At 43.6% G+C, this 23,867-nt stretch overlaps 1 protein-coding gene across 1 annotated transcript; it reads right to left on the reverse strand.

The window, feature by feature from the left end:
- Nucleotides 1-1,339: 1,339 nt before the first annotated feature.
- LOC118785395 (serotonin N-acetyltransferase-like) lies at nt 1,340-3,625 on the reverse strand. Its single transcript, XM_036540013.1, has 3 exons — nt 3,460-3,625; nt 2,331-2,485; nt 1,340-1,645 (listed from the first exon to the last, which is right to left on the reverse strand). The coding sequence occupies exons 1-3, from the start codon at nt 3,623-3,625 to the stop codon at nt 1,340-1,342; spliced, it is 627 nt and encodes a 208-aa protein (XP_036395906.1).
- Between the last annotated feature and the right edge of the window lie 20,242 nt (nt 3,626-23,867).

A 23,867-nucleotide genomic window follows, 5' to 3' on the forward strand; every position in this document is an offset into this window, starting at 1 on the left:
TATTGGTTTTAGCAACAATTAAGACAATCCTGAAGCAACCAAACATGATGGGACACACATTATATACAATCTGCTCATAACAGACTACAGCGTTTTGCCAAAATGCAGTCTTATATGCAGGATCCTAACTCTTAATGAATGCTCCTTCAGTGGAGAGAAGTTTTTTTTATTCATTGTGACAATCTGTGGGGTCGACTTTATTCCAAATGCACATTTGAAGATTAGTACAGGATCTTCAGACAATTTCCACAAAATATTCTGTTGAATCTTGACTGGGGTTACAGAATTTGAATTCCAGAATGTGTGATAAGCAATGCCCTTTCACAAAATCTGTGGATCTGCCAGGTGTATTGGGAAGACCCATTCTAATTGATCAAAATGGTTTCTGCTTTAATCGGTGGTTACTTCATCAACAGTTACTGTTACTTCATCCAAAATAGCCCATGATAATTTCTATCACCAAGAAGCAGTGAATGCAACAAAAATAACTTTGTGTTTCCATAGCAGCAGTGAGGTGCACAAATTCTCATCAAAGTTACAAAAGAGTATAGTATTTACATTACAGTACACTTAAAATGCATTGTTTAAAAACTGCAGTGCCCTTTCTGTAAAGCACAATGAAATTTGGTGTCTGAAATACTTTTGATGGTAAACAAACGTGTTGTACAACTGATGTGAACTTTTGCCCAGCATAGTCAGTTTATTAGATTGAACTGCTGTGATTAGGGGCCTAGAAACCAAGGTACCTTAGAGCCCAGAGCTCCATTTCTGCAGCCAGCCGAACTGATGAGAGTGAGGATTGTGGGCGTCTGGTCTCTGAGGGCAGTCCATCATTCTTAAAGGCCTAATAACATCGACCTGATCTTCTCCTTGGTCTGAAGTCATGTTACTATTTCCTGTTTCTCTGACAGCTTACACAGGCCTTTCGCATTGCCGCTGAGCTCAGTGACCATAAGCGATTAACAAAGACAGGTGGACAGCAGGTATTTAGGGAGCTTCTGTCTCCCTCTCCTCAGGTTTATCACCTGGGATAATCCACTCCAGTGTAAGATCAGATGAAACAAACACCACCTGCAGTGCTAGTATCCTGATCTTGAGAGAGACGGTCTGAGTGGTTTTGGTGGTTGGTGTGGGGGTGAAATGATGTGATGCATGGTTGTATTACTGAGCAAAAAGTGGTGAGAGTCTGTAGGTGGCTGTGGCTGGCTGTGAGGTGACAGTGAGGTGATGCTGCTCTTCCAGGAGCCTGGACAGAGGCTTGAGGGGCACACATAACTTCCGGTGTGCCCTGACACAGTGCCGGAAAGAAGGGGAGGCGTCGGCGTCAGGCCGGGCCGAGCTAACAGCCGCTGTTCCGCCGGGCGAAGGCGACTCCCCCTAGCAGGTACTCCATCTCGATGAAGCTGAGGGTGCCCACGGAGATGGCGGAGGACCCCTTCTCCTTGAAGCCGGCCTTGAGGTAGAAGGGCACCAGGAACTCCTCACAGATGAGCAGGGCGCGGCGCAGGCCCGGCAGGCAGCGCAGGTACTGCAGGTAGCGCCACAGCAGGATGGAGCCCTTGCCCTGCTGGCGGCAGTGGCGGTGCACGGAGAGCACGTGGATGTGCACGGTGGGGGTGTCGGGGACGTGCGTGGTCATGGACTCCTTGGACACAGTCACAGCAGCACAGGTTAGCGGGCCAGTACGACATCATTAAAGCAAAACACATCAAAGAGGGCAATTCATCACTTCGATAATGCCGCCATCCTCAAGTTTCATTGCTTTACTTGGTTTACTTTCCCTTTACTAATTTTTTCACTCCTCTTGTGGAGCTGGAAAGGCTAAGCTGGGCATTGCCAACACGTCACTACACACATGGTGATATGTTTTGTAACAAAATGTGTCTACTGTATTGTAGTAGGGGCATTACACTACATCCTTAAAGATCAAAATGACCTGCTTCCAGGTGTAAATAAATGTAACTCTTTGTATAGGAGCAGTGTGTGGATTCTCACTATTTCACTTGACCTTGGCTTTTGGCTCAAGATTACAGGAAGCTGAACATAAATGTGGTGTTTGGGGTGGCAGTGTAGCATAGTTGTAAGGATTTGGGCTTGTAACCAAAAGGTCGCTAGTTCAATTCCCTGCTACTGCCCTGAGAACTGCTGCTGTACCCTTGGGCAAGGTACTAAACCCAGAATTGCCTCAGCAAATATCCAGCTGTATAAATGGATAATGTGTAAAAACTCTAATCTATGTGCGTTTCTCTGGATAGGAGCATCTGCTAAATGACAATAATGTAATGGTGGCTTTAAACTTAAGGCATGTGGGAATGCAGGAGCTCTCTCACCTGCGCCAGCCGCTCCTTGTCCCACCCAGAGCCGATGATGAAAGCCACCAGCTGGCCCTCCTCAAACCAGCCCAGGGACAGCTCTGGACACTGCCCCAGGAAACTCAGCACCTCCTCCAGTGTGAGCGGGCACTCGCCAGACACTGAGACAAAAGCTAAGGAGCAGAGACAGGAGAACAACGGTGTCACAGACCACAGATTAGTGACTGAAGACATGCCTAAAACCTGAATCTCACTTTACAGATTAACAGTAGGATATTAATCAGGAGCCAAAGTAGTGTTACACCCTGTTCTTACTACAGGGAATAGATACGTGGAAGGTAGAAAGATACAGCTAGCAGACTTCATAGCTAACAGTAACTTACTAGCTAAAATGAGCTACATTTAGGCCACAATATAATAAGCTTAAAATCGGTAACCTATTTGAGTAGAGACATCTACGCTTGTTGCACATTGGGCTCTTGCTATGCTACTATACTGTTAATATAAATTATTTCATTAGGTCATTTTTGGATTTGCTCTGGGGTACTTTTTACAAAGCAGTCCTGAATAATAAATGACAAATGACAAACGCCTCATCCATCAAAAGCTAAAGACAGCCTATTTAGATGTGAATGAATTCACTTTAAATTGAAATGGATAACCTTACTGTTTACAACGTGGTTAATGCGGTTTACAAAATACAAAATGTTGCAATGTGTTGTCCACTTGATATCATCACAACAGAGATATTGCATGACAAGTATTTATGTGATAACTGCCAATACTGCTAATAATGTTTATTCTTTGGAAGAAACCTGTTTACCCATTATTAAATTCTTGGTCATTTGCGACCAACTGTTCCCTCAGCTTTATGCAATATGTAATTTGACCCCACTATGTCAGGGCTACAACAGCTTCTTACTCTTGGTTTGAGGTCATGATTTTCTAACCCTATGCCACAATCACAATCCTAAATGGAGAGGGTGAGGTATTCTTTGTCTGATATAATACAATGACAATGTTATTACAGAGATTTACAACTAATGGAATCCCTGTAGGATTTTTCCCCACTACAACCAAACATAAGATGAACAGTCTCTTAAGAGGTCAAGACAGCTCTCCGCGTCCCCCGCCCGACTCCTCTTACCTTCTCTCTCGATCTCGAACACGCTGATGGCGTCCTGCGGGGTGAGGTTGCGGAACTCGCTGGCGGGGAGGGTGTGGCGGCGCTGGCGGTGCGGACTGGGCACGCTCACGGGCGTCTTCAGGAAGAAGGGCCTGAGGAAAGGAGAGCTGCTGACCTGCTGCGCCATGACAACAACAGAGGCTGGTGGTGGATGGTAGGAGGGAGAGAGAAGTCCCTGACTGCCTTCAGCCTGATTGGTCGTCTGCCTGAGGAAGTCGAACGCAAGTCGGTGACTCTCTCTCGCTCTCTCTCTCTCTGTTGGTGCCTGAGTGCCCCCTAAACGATGGCTAATCTCAGCTCGACTGTGGATAATCTCTATGGCTCTCTCCCTCTGTTACCTCTGTCTCCACCTCTTCTCCTTGCCTTCCCCTTCTCTCTCCCTTTCTCCCTCTCTCCCTCTCTCTCTCTTGCTCTCTTTCTGTCTGTATTTAAGAGGGTTATCTGTCTACGCACGTGAATTGTGAAATTCCACAAATCTATTGCAAAGCCCCTGAGAATAGGGGCTAGGAGTGTTTTTCTGTAATTTATTTCACGTTATCTTGTTTTCCTCCAGCAGCTGTTCTGTTCTTTGACCATCACCATGCTCTTATTTTTGGCCACCACTGAATGCCCTGTGATGGTACACCTCTAAGATCTGTGGATCGTATTATCTACCAATCTGATACCTGTGCCAATCTCATTACTTTAAGTGTGCATTTGTTTTTTTTTTAATCCTTCCAAAAAGTATTCACACCAACAGAAAGTAGTGTCTCGTTGAGAGATGTATCTTTCTATGAGACTGGCAGCTTTAGAACCACAATTACAATTTCATATTTGTATGGCTTTGTCAGCGTTGTGTGAGATTGTCAGCACTATATCTGTATATAGATTGTGCATCATATCATGTGTGTTCATAAGATGGCTGCTGGTGAAGGCAGCCTCACCTTAAGAGACCCAACAAACTGGACAAGATCCTGACGGTAAAGTTTCCATGTGTTGTATGATTGTGCACTTGGCCTTACATCATCGGTTCCTGGAGGGAGTGGCCTGCACGTATCGCCCCATGGTGAGCCTGTCTGGCTGGACGGGACGGGGGGCCGGTGACTCATCTGACAGGGGTGCACGGGCGCCAAGGGCATGTGGACTTTTACTGAGCCTTGGAGAGTCAGGAGAGATTTGCGTGGATTCCTGTCAGCCCACTTCCAAGCCCTAAAGAGGGTTAGTTCACCAGATAATTAAATGAGGAATCAATTGCTCGGACAGCAGACTCTTGGCTCAGGCCACCTTTCCAGAATTCCTGTCAGTAAGGCTCTTTCTGTTCTGTGCTGGGGAAATGCAGTGTGGTGCACTTCTGCGAAGGCAGACTACAACAACACATTTTTTCTCTGATGCAAAATCTGTGATGCACGTATCAAAATGTGAGGTCAAACATTTTTAGTCATATTTATTGGACTAGCTGCACTGTCAAATTCAGTCAAACAAACTGTAGTCACCAAGTGGCAACATTTCATGTAGTACATTAAATGCTAAGGGTGTGATGGCTGTAACTGTATCTGTAACTGAACAATCTTGTAAGAATTCTGAGAGTCTAGGAGTAAATATATGGGTGACAGAGTCGCTAGTAGTTGTAATTTAGAAATCGTTAGTCATGAATTCAAAGTTTTCATAATTTATTCTTAGATAGACATGGTCTTTGGTGTTTTTGTTGCTAAATCTAACAACTTTACAAACTATGTCAGCTTTTTTTCACCCAATGATAAGTTAATTTTAAGATATTTTAAATAAATATGTTAAATATAAGTTAAGATTCCATTACTCACTACTAGATGGCAGTGTTTCCTCATTTTGCTTGTGTATACACTCATTTCCACACAAAAAAGGCTTTCTGTCTTACACACATGTACAAAATTATTCTCCTATACTTTCTCTGTAACTTTTGAAAATAGGTTAGCTATCAAAATGACCAAAATCAAGCCAAGTTACCAGCACTAGTCCAAAACAATGCCACCCAATGTTTCCTAAATTCATTTGTGCTTCGTGTGTGTGTGTGTGTGAGATCATTGTTGCAGACCATTTAGATAGATTCCTTAGAATACCTTAGAAATATTGACACTTTCTCTCTTCATACATTTCCCTTAGCCTCTCAAAGCATATGTATTTGTGTTGTATTTCTGACTGAAATGATTTTATTTTTGCCGTAACTATAGAATTATTAACATTTTATTTGTGTTAGATGGTAAGTTAGCTTATTACCTAGTTATACAGCTTTTTGAAAATGAAATTATTTAGTTAACTACTAATCAAAGTGTCTAGTTAGCAGTGACCTCATAAAATAGCAAGTTATCTTGCTAAAAAAAGAAATGGCTGGCTAGTCAATGAATTATTTTAAAAGGCTGTAGGTTTGCTGGCTAACTCACAAGTCAGTAGGCTAGGTGTCTGGACGAAAATAAAATGACATATTTTAGGTGTGTTGATGTACATACACACGAAAGTAATTCCATACATACACGCACACACTGTTACTGTAAATGTGAAATACATTCAGCTTAATCTGAAGAATAGATTTTAAAACAACCCAGGTGCATAGTAACCATTCACAACTCACACCGTGCTTTGCTGTTGAGCAGCTCATTTTAGCTTTGTTCTGTTAGCATCATTTTAAGGATTAATAGTGTTGTCAGGGCAAAACTGCAATGTCCAAAGTTATACCTTACCTATCTCTCTGTCCAAGGCTAAGATATTCTCAATAAAATGTTGAAAATCGCTAATTCACTTTCAGCGAACTTGCAAGCCTTTGATGCGTTTCAACATTATCCAGGGATGTCTCTGCCCTCAATAGCAAAGCTCATCATTTGTGAAGAGATGGAAGGACTGTATCTGACTAGCGGCTCCCCTGTTACGCTGCCTATCAAAGAGGGAAGAGTGACTCAGGAGGGGCCTTTCAATCATCAAGTGATTACCTTGGCCAGTTCCACAGCAGATTGGCGCTAGGAAAAGTGTATGGGTCATTTGGGCCTTTCTAATGGGACTGGCTATGCACTAATAAGACAGAATAAGAGGCTTAAAGGCATGAAGAAAATGGAGAACAGGATAAAAGGATGTGCAGGTTTCAAAGTGGGATACCCTACCAGCAAAGAGACCCTATCTACAATTCAGCAGAGTGAAACATGTTTGAATTATCCTGTTCCAGTGCAGTTATTATTATCACTATCCTTCTCCTCCTCATCATAATTGCTGTTCATTTATCCATTTAATAACTCAGCAGACACCTTATAACACCTAAAATTTTACATGCTCCTTAACCCATTCAGGCAAGACGGCATACAACCCACTAATTTCCAGTTCAGTGTCCTTACCTCAACACCTCACTGTACATAATATGAAGTCATATCATGCGTACTCTGTTCTGTATTTCCTTTTGAATGTTTGAATTATGTGCAGAATCTGTTTACTAATCCCAAATCCAAGCGGTGACTTTGAAATGGACTGAATGAAGCATGTTGTCCTCCTTTAGTGTGTCAGGGAGGCAGCTGCCTCTTAAGTCTGCTGGCTGGAGGAGGATGTGTGCTGATTAGCTCCACATTATGGCAGTGTGCAGACTGCCTATTTAGACATGAGTTGACCTTTACTTGTAACCCAAAACACCTGCCTCCTAATCCTTTAGCTAGCTTTAAATACACAGGATACTTGCCTGGGTGTTTTCAATTTTGTTAAGACTGGATCCTTGTGGTGAAAAAAAGGAACACTTTAATTTAACTGCAAATTTGTGTAAGAATATAATGATTGGATGGAGGGGTAAGTCCTCACACACAGTTTTTTTTAAAGGTTTTGTAAAATCTATCAGATTGATTCACAAAATCTGTCACTTAAGACAGCATTTCCGGTTGCAAAACTAGTATTTTTTGTAGATAACCAGTATCTCATATAGTGAAACTGGTGATTTTTCAGATAACCAGCATTTCCTATTGCAAAATGTGATTTTACTATAATCAGCGTGGCACTGCCCCCACAAATTATATACGACAAAGAGCTGCAAATCACTGTTGAAGATGAACCCGTTTGGAATCGCTTATACATTTGTTTTGTTACTATTTAATATGGGAAAATGTTTGTCAATGAGTAATGAGAAAATAATATTTTATCCATTTTCAAATGAGATGGATTGCATAATATACACAAAATTTCAAGAGAGAGGACATATTATGCATAATATCTATGATTGAAATTATATATTGCCGCCTTAAAATTTTGACTAAATGACATATCACTTAATAATTGAAAGTACTTTTTGCCCTGCCAATTTTGAGCCTGAATTTTACTTCAGTTTCCCTCTAGTGGCAATTACATGCAATGCATCCACGCCTACCGGCTGCAGACGTACCTCCTTTGAGTCCGTTCATTTTTCATGCCTCTTCTAATTCTTTAACTGCAAAAGGCAAAAACAACTGTTTTTTTTTTTTTTATCAAATTTAGGAAGTAACATTTTACTGGCTGTGTTACTGATGTAAATGATGAATGGCCGATCAATTTCCTGAATGACAGGTCATTGTAAGCTTTTCCACCTCGTTTTCAATAAAATGTCCTTACACTTGATGGGCCAGAAAGACAGAAGTTAGAAAGAAATGCTTTCAAATAAACAATTAAAAATGGAACAAATTACGTTAATAACTAATTACAGGAAACACTGGAGCCTTCCAGGACACATAAATGGTCCTACAGGTACAGTACTACTATCTTGAAAATTAGCTGATACACTGCTGCCCTCTAGTGATCACGGGCAACATTTCATGATTTTTTTCTAGAAGACGCAAAATAATTATTTTGTTATGTATTTGTGCTGTACAAAAACAATAATGAAAATGAAAATGATGAAAGGATGATGAGGAAAAGTAGGAAGAGAGTAAGAGTTTATAGATAAACAGAAGAAAAGGAAAGGGAACTGTAAAGACTAATTATTATTAAATTTCACTTTGCTCCCCAATGGAAAAGGAACATAGTTTCAGACAGACAAATATTTTTAGAAATGCCAGTTCATACAGTGGTCACTGTGCTCGTAAGATCATGTCAGTCTCCCTTGTTTGCTGACACTGTTGGCGTTAAGGAGCGGACAAGATTCAGAGGAGGGAAAGGCAAGAGTGTTCCGCTCTTTGGGTGCCAACGTCAGTCAATTGCTGGGTGAACTGTGGAAGGAATCTATTTCCCAGAAGGATATGCAGCCACTGGATCTCTCCCACGCCGGCTCTTGACCCCTGAGTGTGACTGACTCACTGTGAGGCCTCATGGGGAAGGACAGCAGAGCTGCACACTGCGTGTGCTGTGCATGGCAAAAAAAAAAAAAACATTCTCCCTCTCAGCCCCTAAAAGCTGGCGCAGGCCGATATAAACAGATCCATCCATCCATCTTCCACCTCCTAATGGGCCTGCAGCTGCACAATATCGGCGTACTCATCTGCTCCCCGTATGACAAACACGGGGAGATTTAAATAGTGCCGCAAGCCGATGCCAAAACAGCTCTTAGCAGATGGGGCCGGCTCCGCGAGGCAACGGGGTGAAGGAGGTGCTTGAGACTGGAGAGTACATTAGCTCCATAAGAAACGCCGCGGCGCGCTGCGTCTCGCGGAGCGGCGCGGCGCACAATTTCACTTTAATCGACTGGAACCAGGGTGGCAGAGTTCAGCCTTTCATGCTGAATGCTGATTGTATCTCACTCTCCACATCCCTTATATAGCAAACACCGCGAGCCCCTGTGTGAATATAGAGGAGACAGTAATTGAGAGATAATTAATGTGCATGTGCGCGGCTCATGCATGCCGTCTCTGAGGCCTCCCTCTGTGGCGTTTAACCATCTCCTGCATTATCCCGGTTCTGCAAATATTTTGCAGTGGCCTTCCTTCCTCTTTACTTTCTCAAAGGGCGCAGCTGGCTTCCTACTGTCCGGCTTCAGGGTTGTCTCGGGTAAGGACAAAGGGGCAGCTGAGAGAGGCTCCCAGCATCCTTCTCCATTCAAAGTGGCTCCATACGTTAACCCTCGCTGCACAAGACAGGAAATCAGGCTGCTCCAACCCCCCCCCCCCCCCCACCCATCCTCTTCTGTACTCCCTCTGCTAGCTGGACCCTATAGAGATGGTAATTTGTGAAGAGAGCCACATTGCAACTCATTGATAAGCATCAAATCAGCACTGAGGGGGAGCTCAGCCAATCTCCCTCCACTTCACCGTCGCTGGCTGATTAAGAAGCCTCTCCTCAGGCCCTATATGATTAGAGCAGGCCAAATGTGTCCCTGTCTCCCACCTCAGCCCTCTCTCCTGCTGCAGGGCCTGCTGCAGCCCAGCGGTGAGGGACCTTCCTCTTCATTAGATCTTTATTTGCCAGGTCAGTGAGCCATTTCAGTGCGGTGTCTGCAGAGCCCTGCTCTGCCTCGGGACCATTTCTTCACATCCACAGAACCGCACAAACTGGCTTGAGCTCACTCACCCAGATGTGCGTTCCTTTACCCCAACACAGTTATAGGCAATTTCCTCCCCTTTATCTGATGCCTGAAAGGCTGTGATAGCATTCTCTGACTGCCGCTTTATCTCCAAAGGAGATCGCATTGAGATCATATCGTATATCATACACAAGCAAGGCCTGCAGTTAAAATATAATTGGGCTCAATGGATGATGACTCCTTTAGCGGCAGTGTGGCTTGATGGATGACCCCCACCCCCACCCCCCCGCGTGCAGTCGGACATTCTTCACTCTCAGGCGCAGACAGATTAACCAGGCTTGCCCTCGAGCACCTTGCCCCTGGTGACCTCTGACGCGGGTGGCGTGCTGTCTCTGTAGCCAGTCCACACTGACACCCACTGCCTGCGGCACACAGTCCCAGAGAGGTGGGGGGGGGGGGGGGGGGGGGGGGTTCTAACCTGAATAAGCAGCAGGAGAGTGGAAACAAAGCCAGGACAGAGAGCTGATACTGGAGCAGGTACTGTGAGGGAGGGGGGTGAGGGAGGGGGTCACACATGTACTTTCATCAGCAGCCTGGAGAACAATAGCTCTCTCAGCCTCAGGCTACCACACAGGTGCTGCGTGAAGTCTGTTAAGAGCCACTTCCTCACTGATGAATGTAGAATGCTAGCATTGTGCGGTGACATAACAGGGCTAAACACATAGCTGACGCAGAAGCTGTCCTGTTAAAGTCAATCAAGAGTACAATCACACACGAATGACTCATCCTTATCAAACAATGTAAAACTTGTTTTGTATGTGTGTGCAGAATGATATAATAACCCTGATATGAACATAATTTATTGATATATATAATTTTATTACTATAATATAATTTATTGAACAGTTAGGAGCATTTTAGATGTTTGTGGGTTTTTCGGGGGGTCCACCACTTGAATTATTTCTTTGAGGCTGGCATTTCCAGCCAGGTATCAGCTTACCAGTGCATTTAATCAATTGTAATAATTCACAGCTGATGGGTGCTTCCATGAGAGGGGGGTGGGATTGGCCATGTGAGAGAGGACTGACGGTGGACAGGTGCTCTCCTGCTGCTGGAAAGCTGACCCTGAAACTGGACTCTGACAGCTGCCGAGCAGGTGGTCAGTGGACGGCCCCGTCTCTCCTCATTGTCTCCCCAGTCTGCACCCTGGATCACAGACTCTCAAGGATGCCTGGGACCTAGGTAAGGCGGGGGAGAGGGGGGGTGGGGGGGCGGTCAGCACAATTCATCTGACAGGACGTTCAGTGACGCACTTCACCGGTCAAAACGTCTGTAATCCCCGCCACCTGGGGACCGTTCTGTTGTTTCTGTCAGAAAGAACGGGATGTCGAAAATCGCACAACCCTAAATAGGTTCTGACCTGAATGTGCCTGCCAGAGCTCCTGCATGGATGATGACTGCCGGTGCTGCAGTTTTATTTCATTTATGATTATGTGCCTGCCTACAGTGAACTTTTCATAACAGCAGTGCAGCTTTAGGGCAGTGTATGTAAGGTAAAACCAAAGCAGCAGTGCCTCCCTCTCCCCTCTGCTCAGCCATCATCCACTCGGCTGCCATGGCCCTGTGTTCCTTCTGAACCCATTAGTACTAAATAGGGGTTTACAGTACTCCATTCCCACTAATGACTACCCCCCCCCCCCCCCCCCCCCCCTCCCCAACCCACCCACCCAAAGCTTACCGCTCCATACACACAGTCTGCTCATTACAGACCACTTTAACAAGGTCTGCCATTTTTGCAACACTCATTGGAGTGCAGGAAGGATGTCTGATCTGTCATGGCACAGGCTGGGCCAGAATGTAGCTGTTCTACAGACATTTTTAACAAAAGAAATGAATCAATGCTACCGCGAAGTAGGGCCTCCATACGTTACATTTTTGTCAACATTGTTTCAGCTGTACTGTGTTTCTTAAACCACTGCAGTGAAAAAAATGTCTTGCCTTTTTCTTGTGCAAATAAGGTGTTGATTGTTCAAAAGCATCTTCAGGGGAACTGATTAGTCTCGAAGCTTTTAGGTTCATATTTATATTTATGTAAATAAATTACTGCACTATTGGTGTATATGGAGATACACTGTTATGAGAATGTCTTTTGAAGTTGCCATTCAGTTAGAGGATTTGAAGCGTTAAGTTAAAAGTGTTTTAGAAAAACCCATCAAAGTATTGAAAAAATCTCTTTGGGGGTTAGAATTTGTCGCTGTGAAAACAGGATATACGGTGAAAACATACCATGATCTGCATATTCATGACTGATGAATATTCATTAAAGTGCTTGATTAGACGCTTTGAAATTAACATACTGTCCACCACGAACACTTGATGTGGTCTTCCATGCAGTTCAGGGAGTGCTGCTTCAACGCTGTGCAATATTATTCATGCAGGGGCTATCTACCAATGGAAACCACCTGACACAAGCTCTGATTTGGTCTGTGTGGAGATGGTAAGACGGAGGTTTTAAGGACCATGGAAACAAATTTCTTTTTAGTAGTGCAGGACTGCCTACATACAATCTGAGATGATCCGGGTGTAAATTGAGGTTGCAGTGACCGCAAAACCATCACACAACATGTTTTACTCCTGTCTGAGAGTTTAGAAATACAGAGCTCAGGCAGCAGGTTCTTTAGCCACCTTTAACACTTTAGAGCAGCGGTCCCCAACCACCGGGCCACGGCACATTCGCTACCGGGCCGCACGGAAAGGATAAATAATTTCTTTAATCGGTAAATTAAAATAATAGTAAAATAATAATTATATACAATTATAGACTATTCGTGCAGTAAGTACATTGAACTTGGTGCATTCTATTGGTCCTTTTCGCACCACTCTAATATCTCTCACGCCCACAACAGTTTACAGATTTTGAACTTGAGTAACGCGCGCGCCGCGAGTTCATCACTTACTATACGGTCTGCTTGAGCTGTGTTGCCAACTTTGTACTAGCTAGCTAGCTGATATGATTAAAAGAAACTAGGCTGAATATCTTGAGAAAAGCACAAAAGCACTGAAAACGTTGCTTCCATTTCCAACACCCTGTCCCTGCGATGCGAGGTTTTCCGTAATGACGGCAACAAAAACGAAATTTACGTAGTAGACTGGACATAGGCCTAAGGAACACACTTCGGGTTGCAATGTTTTTAGTATATGATCATTGACAGAAATATGCACTTAACGTTTTTAATAATATCATCACGTTAGACCTACTTAAACTAAAATGTTACGAAAAAGCGGCCATACTAAACTTATAGTCGTAATCGATATTCCGGTCGTGTCGTGATACTCTCCAACACGTACGCACGACACCCCCTCCCCACCGGCCGGTCCGGGAAAATATTGTCTATATGAAACCGGTCCGTGGTGCAAAAAAGGTTGGGGACCGCTGCTTTAGAGAGCTATTTGAACATTAATAGGTGGCAAGCCTACTAAGAAACAGCCAAAGGTAATGACGGGAAATGAACAGATAGATTGGAAATCATAAAACTTCCTCATCAGTTGATATTCAGCTGAACTTCCACCTGCCGATCGGCTTGGGGATTGCTTTCTGTGGCATCCTCTGAGCATGGCTCTCATTATCTCAGAACGCCTCAAAGCGCCGCAAAAAGGACTGACCGTCCAAAAGAGGAAATAGCACGTTTTCCACGCGCCGAGACGTGCCAAACTGGTTTACAGTCACATTCGACATACCTGCTATTCACAGAGCGGCTAATGCCCCCCCCCCAGTTCTGATGCTCCTCGTGACAGCTCAAAGGCAGCACATTGTACAGAGGAGCGGCCGATTGTTCCTGCCTGGAGTTTACGTGTCTAATCAGTAATCAGCACAAGTGCGGGCTTGCCGCGTCCAGAGGCGCGGCCCGTATCACAGGGCGGCCACAAAGGCCTTCACCTCCCTGGCACTGAGGGAGAGGAAAACAAACTCCTGGCCCGTACAGAGCACTCAATGGGGATTACAGAGTTCCAGGTAAAACTGTCAGCGTAATGACCGTCCCCACCTCCCCTTGTTCCAGGAGGCTGGCGTGCATGAGCGCTCAGAGTGCGATCAGTTATGATAATGATAGGGATTACTTGCGTATGATGCGTACAGCGTCTTTCTTCAAGGAATGTCAAAGCCGTTTTCACTCAGATTATTGGCTGATTATTTACCTTGCTCCCCGCCTATCTGTCACCCCAACCGGCATGTGTTTTTTTCGTCTGATTTATTGGGTTGGAGGCTTATCTGAAGAACCTGGTTCAAAATGTATTTCTTCCTCAAGGCAAAATTTAGATACAAACAGCCCACGCACAAATTTCAGCATTCATGTTGTGAGGGTGATTGATACATGGAGGGATACTTATCAAAACTTGCATCTCTGACTTCATCACACTATGGCAGCAGGATTTGTACTGCACCTTTCATATGGTTAAAAGGAATTACCAAATTAAAAAAAACACCACTTCAATCCTTACTCACAGCATGCCCTGTGTGATTTGTCATCAGTAACTATGTTTGTCAGAGGCAAATGACTCGCGGCATTTGCACACACTTCCAAACAATGGTGGACATCAGCTGTTCCCAGACGCCATTAAAACGCATTCTCTCTGCGTCTGGAAAAAGGCAATCTTTAATTTGTCATTGTCAGCAGGGATGTACCTAAAGAGCCGTTTGTGGCCTTTCTCAGTCCTGACAGCCGCACTGAGCACACCCGAGTAAACCTCTAATATAAGGTGACGCGCTGTGCTGTGCTGAATCATGCACTCCTCAAGTGAGACTTATTGGACTGGACATTTCATTTGTTGATTCCTCTACAGTTTGATTTTGGTCTAGTGTGTTTGGGGGAGGGGGGCATCATTCATGTACCCCTTTTGAATCATACACCTACATAGTTACACAGATAGAAACTTTGCTGTTTATTCCAGGTTTTGGTATTTTGCAATCAGGTATTTTTAATGACCTCTGGCAACGTCCTCCCTCGGGAGACACCAGCACAAGGTAAGATAATTATAATAGAGCTCATCACCATGATTAGGCAGCCCGGGCCCTGGCAGATTGTATTGGTGCCCACTTCCTGCCCTGATAGATTATTAGGGGCCTTGCATTAGTTGGGCCATGCAGCTCCGCAGTCAGTGAGTGTGAAGGGCGGGAGGCTGGTTATGATTTCTGAAGAGGAGAACCGCTGATTGTTCTGCCACCCATCATCGCGGTAAATAAACCGTGATTTGTATTTTGCTCTCTCCGTTCACAAATCTACAGCAGTCACAACATAATTACAGCCCATCTGAGGAGCGGGGTGAGGGACACAGCCACTTGCCTTGAAAAGCTCACCACTCAAAGCCTGGAGATCACTGCAATGCTGGCAGCTGAAGGTTAACATCGGTAAGTAAACATAATGTAGTGTCTCACTGGGAGGTCTAAGACGTAAGCTGATCTTGATCATAATTATAAAACTAGCACAGTTTAACTCAGGTGAGGAGAGGTCAAGTCAGCTGCACCTGTTGTGTTGCAGTACTAAATATGACCACCAGGGAGCAGAATGGTAGCTCTCTAGCAATGTGGATATGGCAGGAAAGAGCATAGCATTCAAACCTCAGTTTTGGCATTGTCCTTGAAAGATACAGGTATGTTATATGTAAAAATAAAGATATGTAGAGATTGATATTCCTTTATCAATAAATGCACTCACTCTGAATGCCAGTTTCCTCTAAAGAAAAAACCTAGCATTAAAATATTGTGTGAGCTAAGCTGTTTATGCTGTGTTTGCCAGTATAAATTGGAAAACAGGAATATCATTACAAAATAGTTGCTCTCATTTTTTGTTGTGTTCCCAGAATATTTTAAGTCCTGAAACATCTGTTTGGAAAGCACAAAGGGGATAGTTGTGGAAAATTCCATGGGTGAAATTTATGTTGCCTCTTCAACAGCAGTGTACTTCACAAATATGTCACAGATTCATTTGAATCTCTACGGTATTTTACACTCAATTTAGAGAACACGAGGAACCCTGACCATTTAACTAAGTAGCAGCCAATCTACCAGCCATTAGAAAGGCTTTCTGAAAACATTTAGGCCTTTAGAAGCTCACATCAAATAGAGTTACAGAGTATGTGGAAAAGCACCAAGCTCCACTGGCAGACTGCCCAGTCTATTTACAATTTAGACTGTTTTCTAACAACTGCTCTTTTAATAACCACAGTGAATATGTCCTCATGATAACACATCAGTATCGTAGGGCTGGATGTGGCCAGTGTTCATATGCAGTATTATGGTACCATGTCCTGTTCATGTTTATGCAGTTTAGTGGTCCAGTAGCCAGCACTTGCAATCACATTTTTTAAGTCAGCCAGCGTCACTGATGTGGGGGTGATGTCACCAGGGCAAGTTCAGGCTTGCTCGGCCGGCCCTCCCAAGGTCTGAGCATGCAGTGAATTTCCTCACGAAGGCACTCTCTCAATCACGAGTCGGCCCTGTCAACACCCCCCACTAAATTACAGCTTTGCTGATTTTTGGAAAATGGCTCTTTAAACAGAGCAATTGCTTATTGCGTATAGAGCAGCCTTATCAGACAGTAAAGTGGCACGAGCTCTCAAAGATAGATGACCTCCAAAAAAAAAACTCCACTTGTAAGTCATTTCTGTCAGTTCTCCGTCTCTTGCTCGCACGTTTGCTGTCTCTCCTCCCAGAGTCTCTAGATCATTTCATCACATTCTCAGATTTCAGTTGCAAATGCAATTGTGACGCTGAATATTTATTACAGTCCCAATGAAAAAAGATGCATAAGGGAAGCATATTCTTCTTTGATTACATCTGAATTACAATATATTCAGACTGATAATGTAGGCAATACATGTGTGACTTTATTGGATGGATTAGAGATTGCCTGAAGTGCTGTCAAGTGCGAATATGACAGAATATGTTGCGCATACTGTACTGCCTGCCCTTTGTAGTCTGTGAGTTGACTGTGGGGTCATTGTTATTAAATTTGTAAAATGTGCAGTGTCCTGTTTCCACGTCTGGCGCTGTCCTAAATGCATCCTTACCTCGTAATGGTTAAAAATTTTACCGTTGTGCTTAATAAGTCATTTGGCTTCAGAAAGGTTTTGACCGGGTTTGAATGAAAGCAGCCTGTGCACAGTTAATCTGCAAACCCTGGGTGCAGCCAGGACCAAAACTGATGGAGTCTGATCCTGACTGGCAGAGCTAATATGCACCTTCTATGTTACTTTGATAGGGGACAGGGAGCCAAAGAAACTACAGCTCTGTTGTATTCTACTTGCTCTGTGTTAGTCTTAAGTGTGGTGGTGTGTATCCCTGATCCGGGTGTATCCTGTATTTCCTGGTTATAGACTTGCCAGAGAGATGGATGTGCATATCTCTGCTTAGTAGTGGGGTAAGATCTTCTCCTTCATTCAGAAACACAAAACCTCAAAATCTATTGCCCTCAGCAGTTGGATTTGTCTTTACATCCCCTGTGCATGTAAACATTATATCCACCCCCTGTGAGGTTAAATCAACCAGACAAAACATGAGTGATTGGTGTGATGCAATTTTCGAGAAGCACTGTAGTATTTCAGCAGCTCATGCAGCTTATACAGCAAGGATTCCTGGGAAAAGCTATTTGCTGTGCCGTCTCCGGTTTAGTGCTGCTGGAATTATACAGGGACATCTTTCCTGTCCATTAAACACAACTCTCTAAGCATGCTTGTAAAATAAGCCCATAGACCATGTTGAATGGAGGACCCTGTTGAAATCCTGCTCTGCAAATCACCCAGACAGAACAAGTCTGGCCTGAGCATTTACTGGGTTCATCTGCCCCATTCAGCCTCCAACAGAACTTTACAGCGCGGCATGGTGTTAGCCAGTGAATGGACCTACGGGAACACAACAGCAGCCTTGACTATATACTGGAGAGTGTCCTGGCAGGTCCCCATTGTCATGCTAAGTGAGGTTAAAGGAAATCGGATGGCCAGGATCCACATAAACAGAGAGACAGATAAGGGTGAGGAGGAGGGGACAAGTGACAACAACAGACCACCTCAGAGAGGACTATTGGCAGCTCATCTTTACACATCTGAGCCTGATCTCCTGCTGGGCTGTCTGAAATGGATCAGTCCAGCTGACCTCCTCTGGGCTTTTGTCTCCAGACTGTTTCTCCTTGTTCTCCCAGCACTGGCATTGAGGTCAGCTGTGCCCAACACTCTTCTGGCCTTCTTAAAAAGGCTTCAGGACATTGTGTGTAGGAGCCCATTGCTGTTTGCTAATTACCCAGCTCCTGTTGTTACCCACAGAAAATCAAGCCTTCAATTAGATCCCGGCGGTATCTTCACTGTCGACAGGCCCAGGTTGGACAACCAGACACAATGCAGGACCTGATGTTCTTCCTAAAAAGACAATGGCAGCTCACTGAGCCACTGTGTTCAGCCCATAAACTCAAGACAAGGGTTCGGGAATATGGCACAGGTACAACCTCAAAAGCAATCATTTTTTTTATCCTTCAGAATTGCTTGGAAAGCTGTGGTTTTTAACCCATCAGCAAAATCATATTCAGGAGCAGAACCTTTAGGTTATTTTTCTATCTGCAACATCTCATTTTCCACCATATATGTTTATGTGCTCTAAGGTGCTTAACGAGACATCTCATTTGTTGAATCTCTCCTTTGAGACAATGGGGAAAGGAAAATATCTCTATAGGTACCAATCTCTGAGGGTTAAATTTTCCCAGGTAGAAAGTATGCACTAATGAGTAACGATGTATGTACACAGTACATGTGTACACTACTGTCACAATAAAGGAAACAGCTGGTTCATTGTAACCATGTAACTAGGAATTCTCTTACTTGACTCTTAACGGCAACCCAATATCTAGCATTTATTTCACCAAGGAACTTTAATGACTCCCCCTGTGATTATACATGTTGAGCTAAAAAATACTGCTTTACTGGTTAACGTGTCTTACTCGTACTGTTGTCAACTATATTTGACTGGCTGTAATGTGACAAATTTTGCTGGATACTGGTGCATGAATGTGATTTGATGCAAAAACTGACCCCAGGGTGACACCAAACACATGACAGAAATGCCTGAGCACGCTGGCGGGCCTCTGTTGATAAGTGTGTGGAAGAGAACAGCTGTGTGTGGCAGGCTCTGTAAGCACGTCTTACACCCCCCTCTTGCCTGCACTGCAGGGCAGAATTCCACTTTCCCGTTCCACTTTCCACAGTTCTGAGGGATTGCAGCTTTTTTTCAAAAGGGATTGGCAGGGAGGCTCTACGATATTGTGCTTGGTTTAAATTCTCGGCGCGATTAATTCGCCTCTCTCTCCGAGGTCTTGTGACAGCTTGCGCAATAATAGGAATCCTGGCGCTGCGCTTGCAACGGCCGGGAGGTCAGCGCTCCTGTCTCATTGTCAACTCAAATCGAGCTGTGCGGCCCTCCGCCTGAGAGTTCACCGCCTGGCTGAAGGACAGCGCGGCAGCCGCTCCATTCTTACAAATCTCTCCACTGAAGCACAAACTGCAGCGTCAAATAACACTCCGCATCATATGCCAAGTAATTATAATGTAGCCACAGCAATAAGAGATGTTCAGTTCCCAGTGTTACTTAACTCAAAGGATTAAACAGTGGGGAATGTTGTCAAACAGTCCTGCTCTCATACAGAGACTCCAAGTGTCTCCAGTTTCAGTTGGGCCTCTATTGTCAAGCCTGTGCTTATTGGCCCTCCAGCCCTGCCTCTTCAGGGCATAAAGATCAACTATCAGCACAGTCAGGGTTTTCTTGCTGTTTTACAGGGTGCCTGTTTCCAGCTATTGGGATTGGCTGCATCAAATGCTTGCTAGAACAGAAAGAACATAAAACCTGTTTTGGCATAGCAGGTCAGACTGCCCTGTTCTAAATGGTACTTGTTTGCATTACAATTTGACTGTGTGTTGAATTCCACTCAGTTCTCCCGTTTTTCATCTTTTGCCTTCGCTAAAAAAATGAAGTCTTCTGCTCTTACATATTGTATTTGTATGTACCCTGCTGAAATCCGGTAAATGAGATCTTCACATCATTGAATCAAATGACCTCATTAACACTGCCATTAACTCCTCCACTGGCCCTGACACTTCCAGTGGGCGGAAGCGCTGAACAGTGACTACTGAACACTGAGCTCTGATTAGAATTAGTCAGAGCACCCAGATTTCTCCGGACTGTTCTATTTCAGTTGATTGTGGTTGATCACTGTGTTATGAGGAAGATTTAGTGAGAGAAACTGAGGAAGTGCGATATCCCTTTCCTGAGATTTGATTAATTACTTTTGCATTTGTGTGCCTGTGTGTTTTACATTATTGTTAATTAGGGGATCATTAATGTATTCTTCAGAGCTCAGAGAGTCCTCAAAGATACAGTCATCTTCAGCACCCATTGACAGTCATTTAGATGTTATCTGATGACTGTATCATCCAGCGTACAGTTAAAGCTGTGTGTGAGCACTGGGTAAAAAGAGAGTGGAACAGGAAAGTGCACAATGTTGGGACTCACAGGGTTAAAGTCAGGGCCCAGCCGGTAAGTGGCACTAAAAGATCTCCAGCAGCTCTCCACCCTTGAGAATGATTACTTGTCAAGTAATCAGTGACAGATTAAAGTGTGGCGCGCAGCCCTGCAGGAGGAGGAGGGAAAGAGGGAGGAAAAAGAGGCAAGGTGAGCCCCCCCCCTTCCCCTCCTCTCCCCTCTCCCCACTCCCCTCTCCCCTTTAGCCACTTGTATCAACACACAAAGGCACATTTTCACAAGCATTCACATATATACACAGACACACACACACACAGACACACACACAAAGGCACATTTTCAAAAGCATTCACATATACACACAGGCATGTACACACAGACACACACACACTCACACAGACACACAGACACACATGCACACACACACACACACACACACACACACACACACACACACAAAAACAATGTCTGCTAACCTCTGCTCCTCACCAAGATGTTGGCACATCGCTATCTATTCTTCCCTGTTCCAGCCACTCTCTCTTTCCCTATACTGCACCCATTGGTTAGCTTTCCTTTTTGTCACTATTGAGAGTGAATGAGTCTTGTATTGGACCGCTATGAGTGTGTGCCTCACATTTCTGGCATTGTACCTTCACACAGTGTATAGAACACAAAGAGGCATGCAGAGAAGGAAGAGCAGTAGAAAATCTTCAGACAAGCCACTGGTCAGTGTGGTCCTGCTGCACAGTGAATACCGCAGTCCTAAAAATTTTGCAAATAATGACCTTTGTAGAAAAGCTGCTGAGAGAGATTGAAGAAAAAAAAATTGTGTTCCAACAGTTGATCCGTTAAAGTATTTTTACAGTACACCTCCTCAGACAGCAGGGGGCACTGTGAGGCCTGTCTGCTCTTGTGTGTCCTTCACCCACCTCCATGTGCCTTGAGACCAACTGTTAACCAACATTTGATACTGCTTTGTCATCACACATCCACATTCATCCTCACAGGACCAAAAGGAAAGTGTATAACAACATGACTGGCACAAGTCCATGTTGCTGGGTTTTTGTCCATACACAGCATGTGAAAATATATTTGTGTTGTCTTGTCTTTTTTAAAAGATTTAAAATATTATCCATTTTGCATGTTGATTGTTTAGCAGTGTTATCATAGATGCCCCATTGAATCTATTTCATTGAGTCTATTTTATTTTCCATCTAAAATGTATTTCAGTTTTTATGCTCTTCAGTAAAGGTCAAAACCTCTCCTCAGACAACAGCCTCCATGATTGTTGGCGTAAACAAAATTCAGTATCAGTATGAGGGAGTGAGAGAGAGAGAGAGAGAGAGAGAGACATAAATAAAGAAAGAAAGAAAGAAAGAAAGATGAAATTAAAAAAGAAGATAATGGGATAATTGCATTGGTTCTGCTGGACAAACGACTGTGTTATTCAGACTGCCTCACATCTACTGCAAACAGCTGACTGGAATCACTGAGTACCTGTATACAACAAACAATAGCAAACCTTGAAGAAATTATTCAAGGTTTGCTGTTCAGGAGAGAATCACAATCAGAGTACCTTCATTCTGTTCACTCTTGTAAATGGGATATGAAAGAGGGATCAAATAAATGCTGAAAAAAGAAGAAGTAGCAGAAAGAGCAAGATCCTCAATCTGTGTTAAGAAAATGCAAAAAAAAAAAAAAACAAGGATTACCAGAATACATACAGACATCTGCTCATTTCTAACTGCTGCGCAAAAGAAGCAGGTGAAATAAAAAAGAAATGTGTGTTAGACTGTTGTCTAGATATGTGCACATATCTAAATAAAATAGTTCTGTATGATGAGAGAACAATTCACAGACATGCCACCAACTACGAGAAGGAATTAGCCCATCACTGAAGGTTCAGGGTAGTAATCCTTTTTATTATACATAACACATGCAGAGCGCATTATATAATACTTAATGAAAGGCAAGAATAACCTTCATCATTTAACTTATAGTCTTTTATTTAATGTACTTAACAATGAAATATTAAGGTATACTTCAGCATATAATTTCAGTACTTGAAATTATTAAAAAGAATCATTATAATGCATCATATATACTGTAATGAAAAAATAATAGCAACTAACTATAGTGATTATACAGCTAATAAACAGCTGCACACTGCATTCATGCAGTTCTGTGTTACTTTTCACAAGCAGCACTGAAAAACTGATATTTTGTGGTGCGTCCCATACATGTAAGGTAGATAATGTGCTATTATCTTCTGGGTTCACAGCTGACAGTGGAAATCAACAATCTGTGTGATGCCATTGTACAGACTCTGTCTTCTTGATTCAGCAATTTAAGCAAATGGGAGAGAGTACCCTTCCATCTGCATGTCCTCAACACGGATGGGACAAGGCCTTTTGGTGGAGTGGACTTGTGCGGACAAAATGGCCTAAATCACATCACAACTGCGCTTTTGAAAATCTTGGCCTTCTTAATTGGTGTGGAGGAAGATCAGGGGTATTTAATACCACTTGATTACTTCAGAAGGAAATCCTCTAATTAACTCCCCTAATTAATTCATCCCCCTCATCATTATGCTCACTAGCCTTTTTCATTTAGTGAGACAGGAAAAGAGTGGGGTAAGGGGAACATACAGGAAATGATGGTGCTGAAATAAAACATCCCCTTTGCTTTGGAAAGAAGAATACCCGTACTTAAAACCAAATGGTGTATAAATGATGTAACGTCAGCTTCCATAATGTAGGTATGTTACATAAAACAGTGCAATACAGTGGTGCAGGTGTCTTGAACACACTCACTCCTGTTCCACAGGGCATCCCATGTCTGTTGAATCCCAGAGATTTCCCAGTTACTATATTTGCTGCTTGTTTACGAACAGCAGTGTAACGCAGAACAATTGGACTGGTTTTAATGAGGTCTCTGGTGCCCCACAGCACTGTGGTCTCACATTGATCTAGAGAGCCAGACTGGGCATTGGCTGCTGGGACCTGTCACACTCTCCGCTGGGGTGGCACTTTTTAAACAAGCGTCCAGGGTTAGAATTCCTCGCACGTCTCCCTCAGTGCCCAACGGCCAGTGGGGCACCCACAATGTCCGGGCTCCATGTATCAAAGAGAGAAAAAAAAAATAAGTAAATGCCAGGGAGATGCGGGAGACCTTACGTCAACCTAGATTAAATGCTTTTCAGTTTTATTTCCAAAGACTGTGGGCACCGATTCATAACCCACGACTACAAGTGCAGCAATGAATGTCACAGTCAGAGCCAAGTCATTGTTTTCATCTGAACTGACACACAGAACTTTTCATTTTTCTTTTTTCATCTTTATTTTATTTTTTCAGTGGAAAACTGTGCAATAAATGTTTTGTGAACAACAATCCATGTCTAAATAACAGTAATGTGATGTAATGTGATTAGGAAGAACTAATAAGTGA

Source organism: Megalops cyprinoides, chromosome 1 (genome assembly GCF_013368585.1).
Source record: "Megalops cyprinoides isolate fMegCyp1 chromosome 1, fMegCyp1.pri, whole genome shotgun sequence".
In the NCBI taxonomy this organism is placed as follows: Eukaryota; Metazoa; Chordata; class Actinopteri; order Elopiformes; family Megalopidae; genus Megalops; species Megalops cyprinoides.

What these genes read in the sequence shown, in the direction of transcription:
- LOC118785395 (XM_036540013.1), bottom strand. Translation starts at nt 3,625, where the DNA reads ATGGCGCAGCAGGTCAGCAGCTCTCCTTTCCTCAGGCCCTTCTTCCTG. An exon ending in GTTCGAGATCGAGAGAGAAG is followed by an intron (nt 2,486 to 3,459) that starts GTAAGAGGAGTC and finishes TCTGCTCCTTAG; the next exon opens with CTTTTGTCTCAGTGTCTGGC. An exon ending in ACAAGGAGCGGCTGGCGCAG is followed by an intron (nt 1,646 to 2,330) that starts GTGAGAGAGCTC and finishes ACTGTGTCCAAG; the next exon opens with GAGTCCATGACCACGCACGT.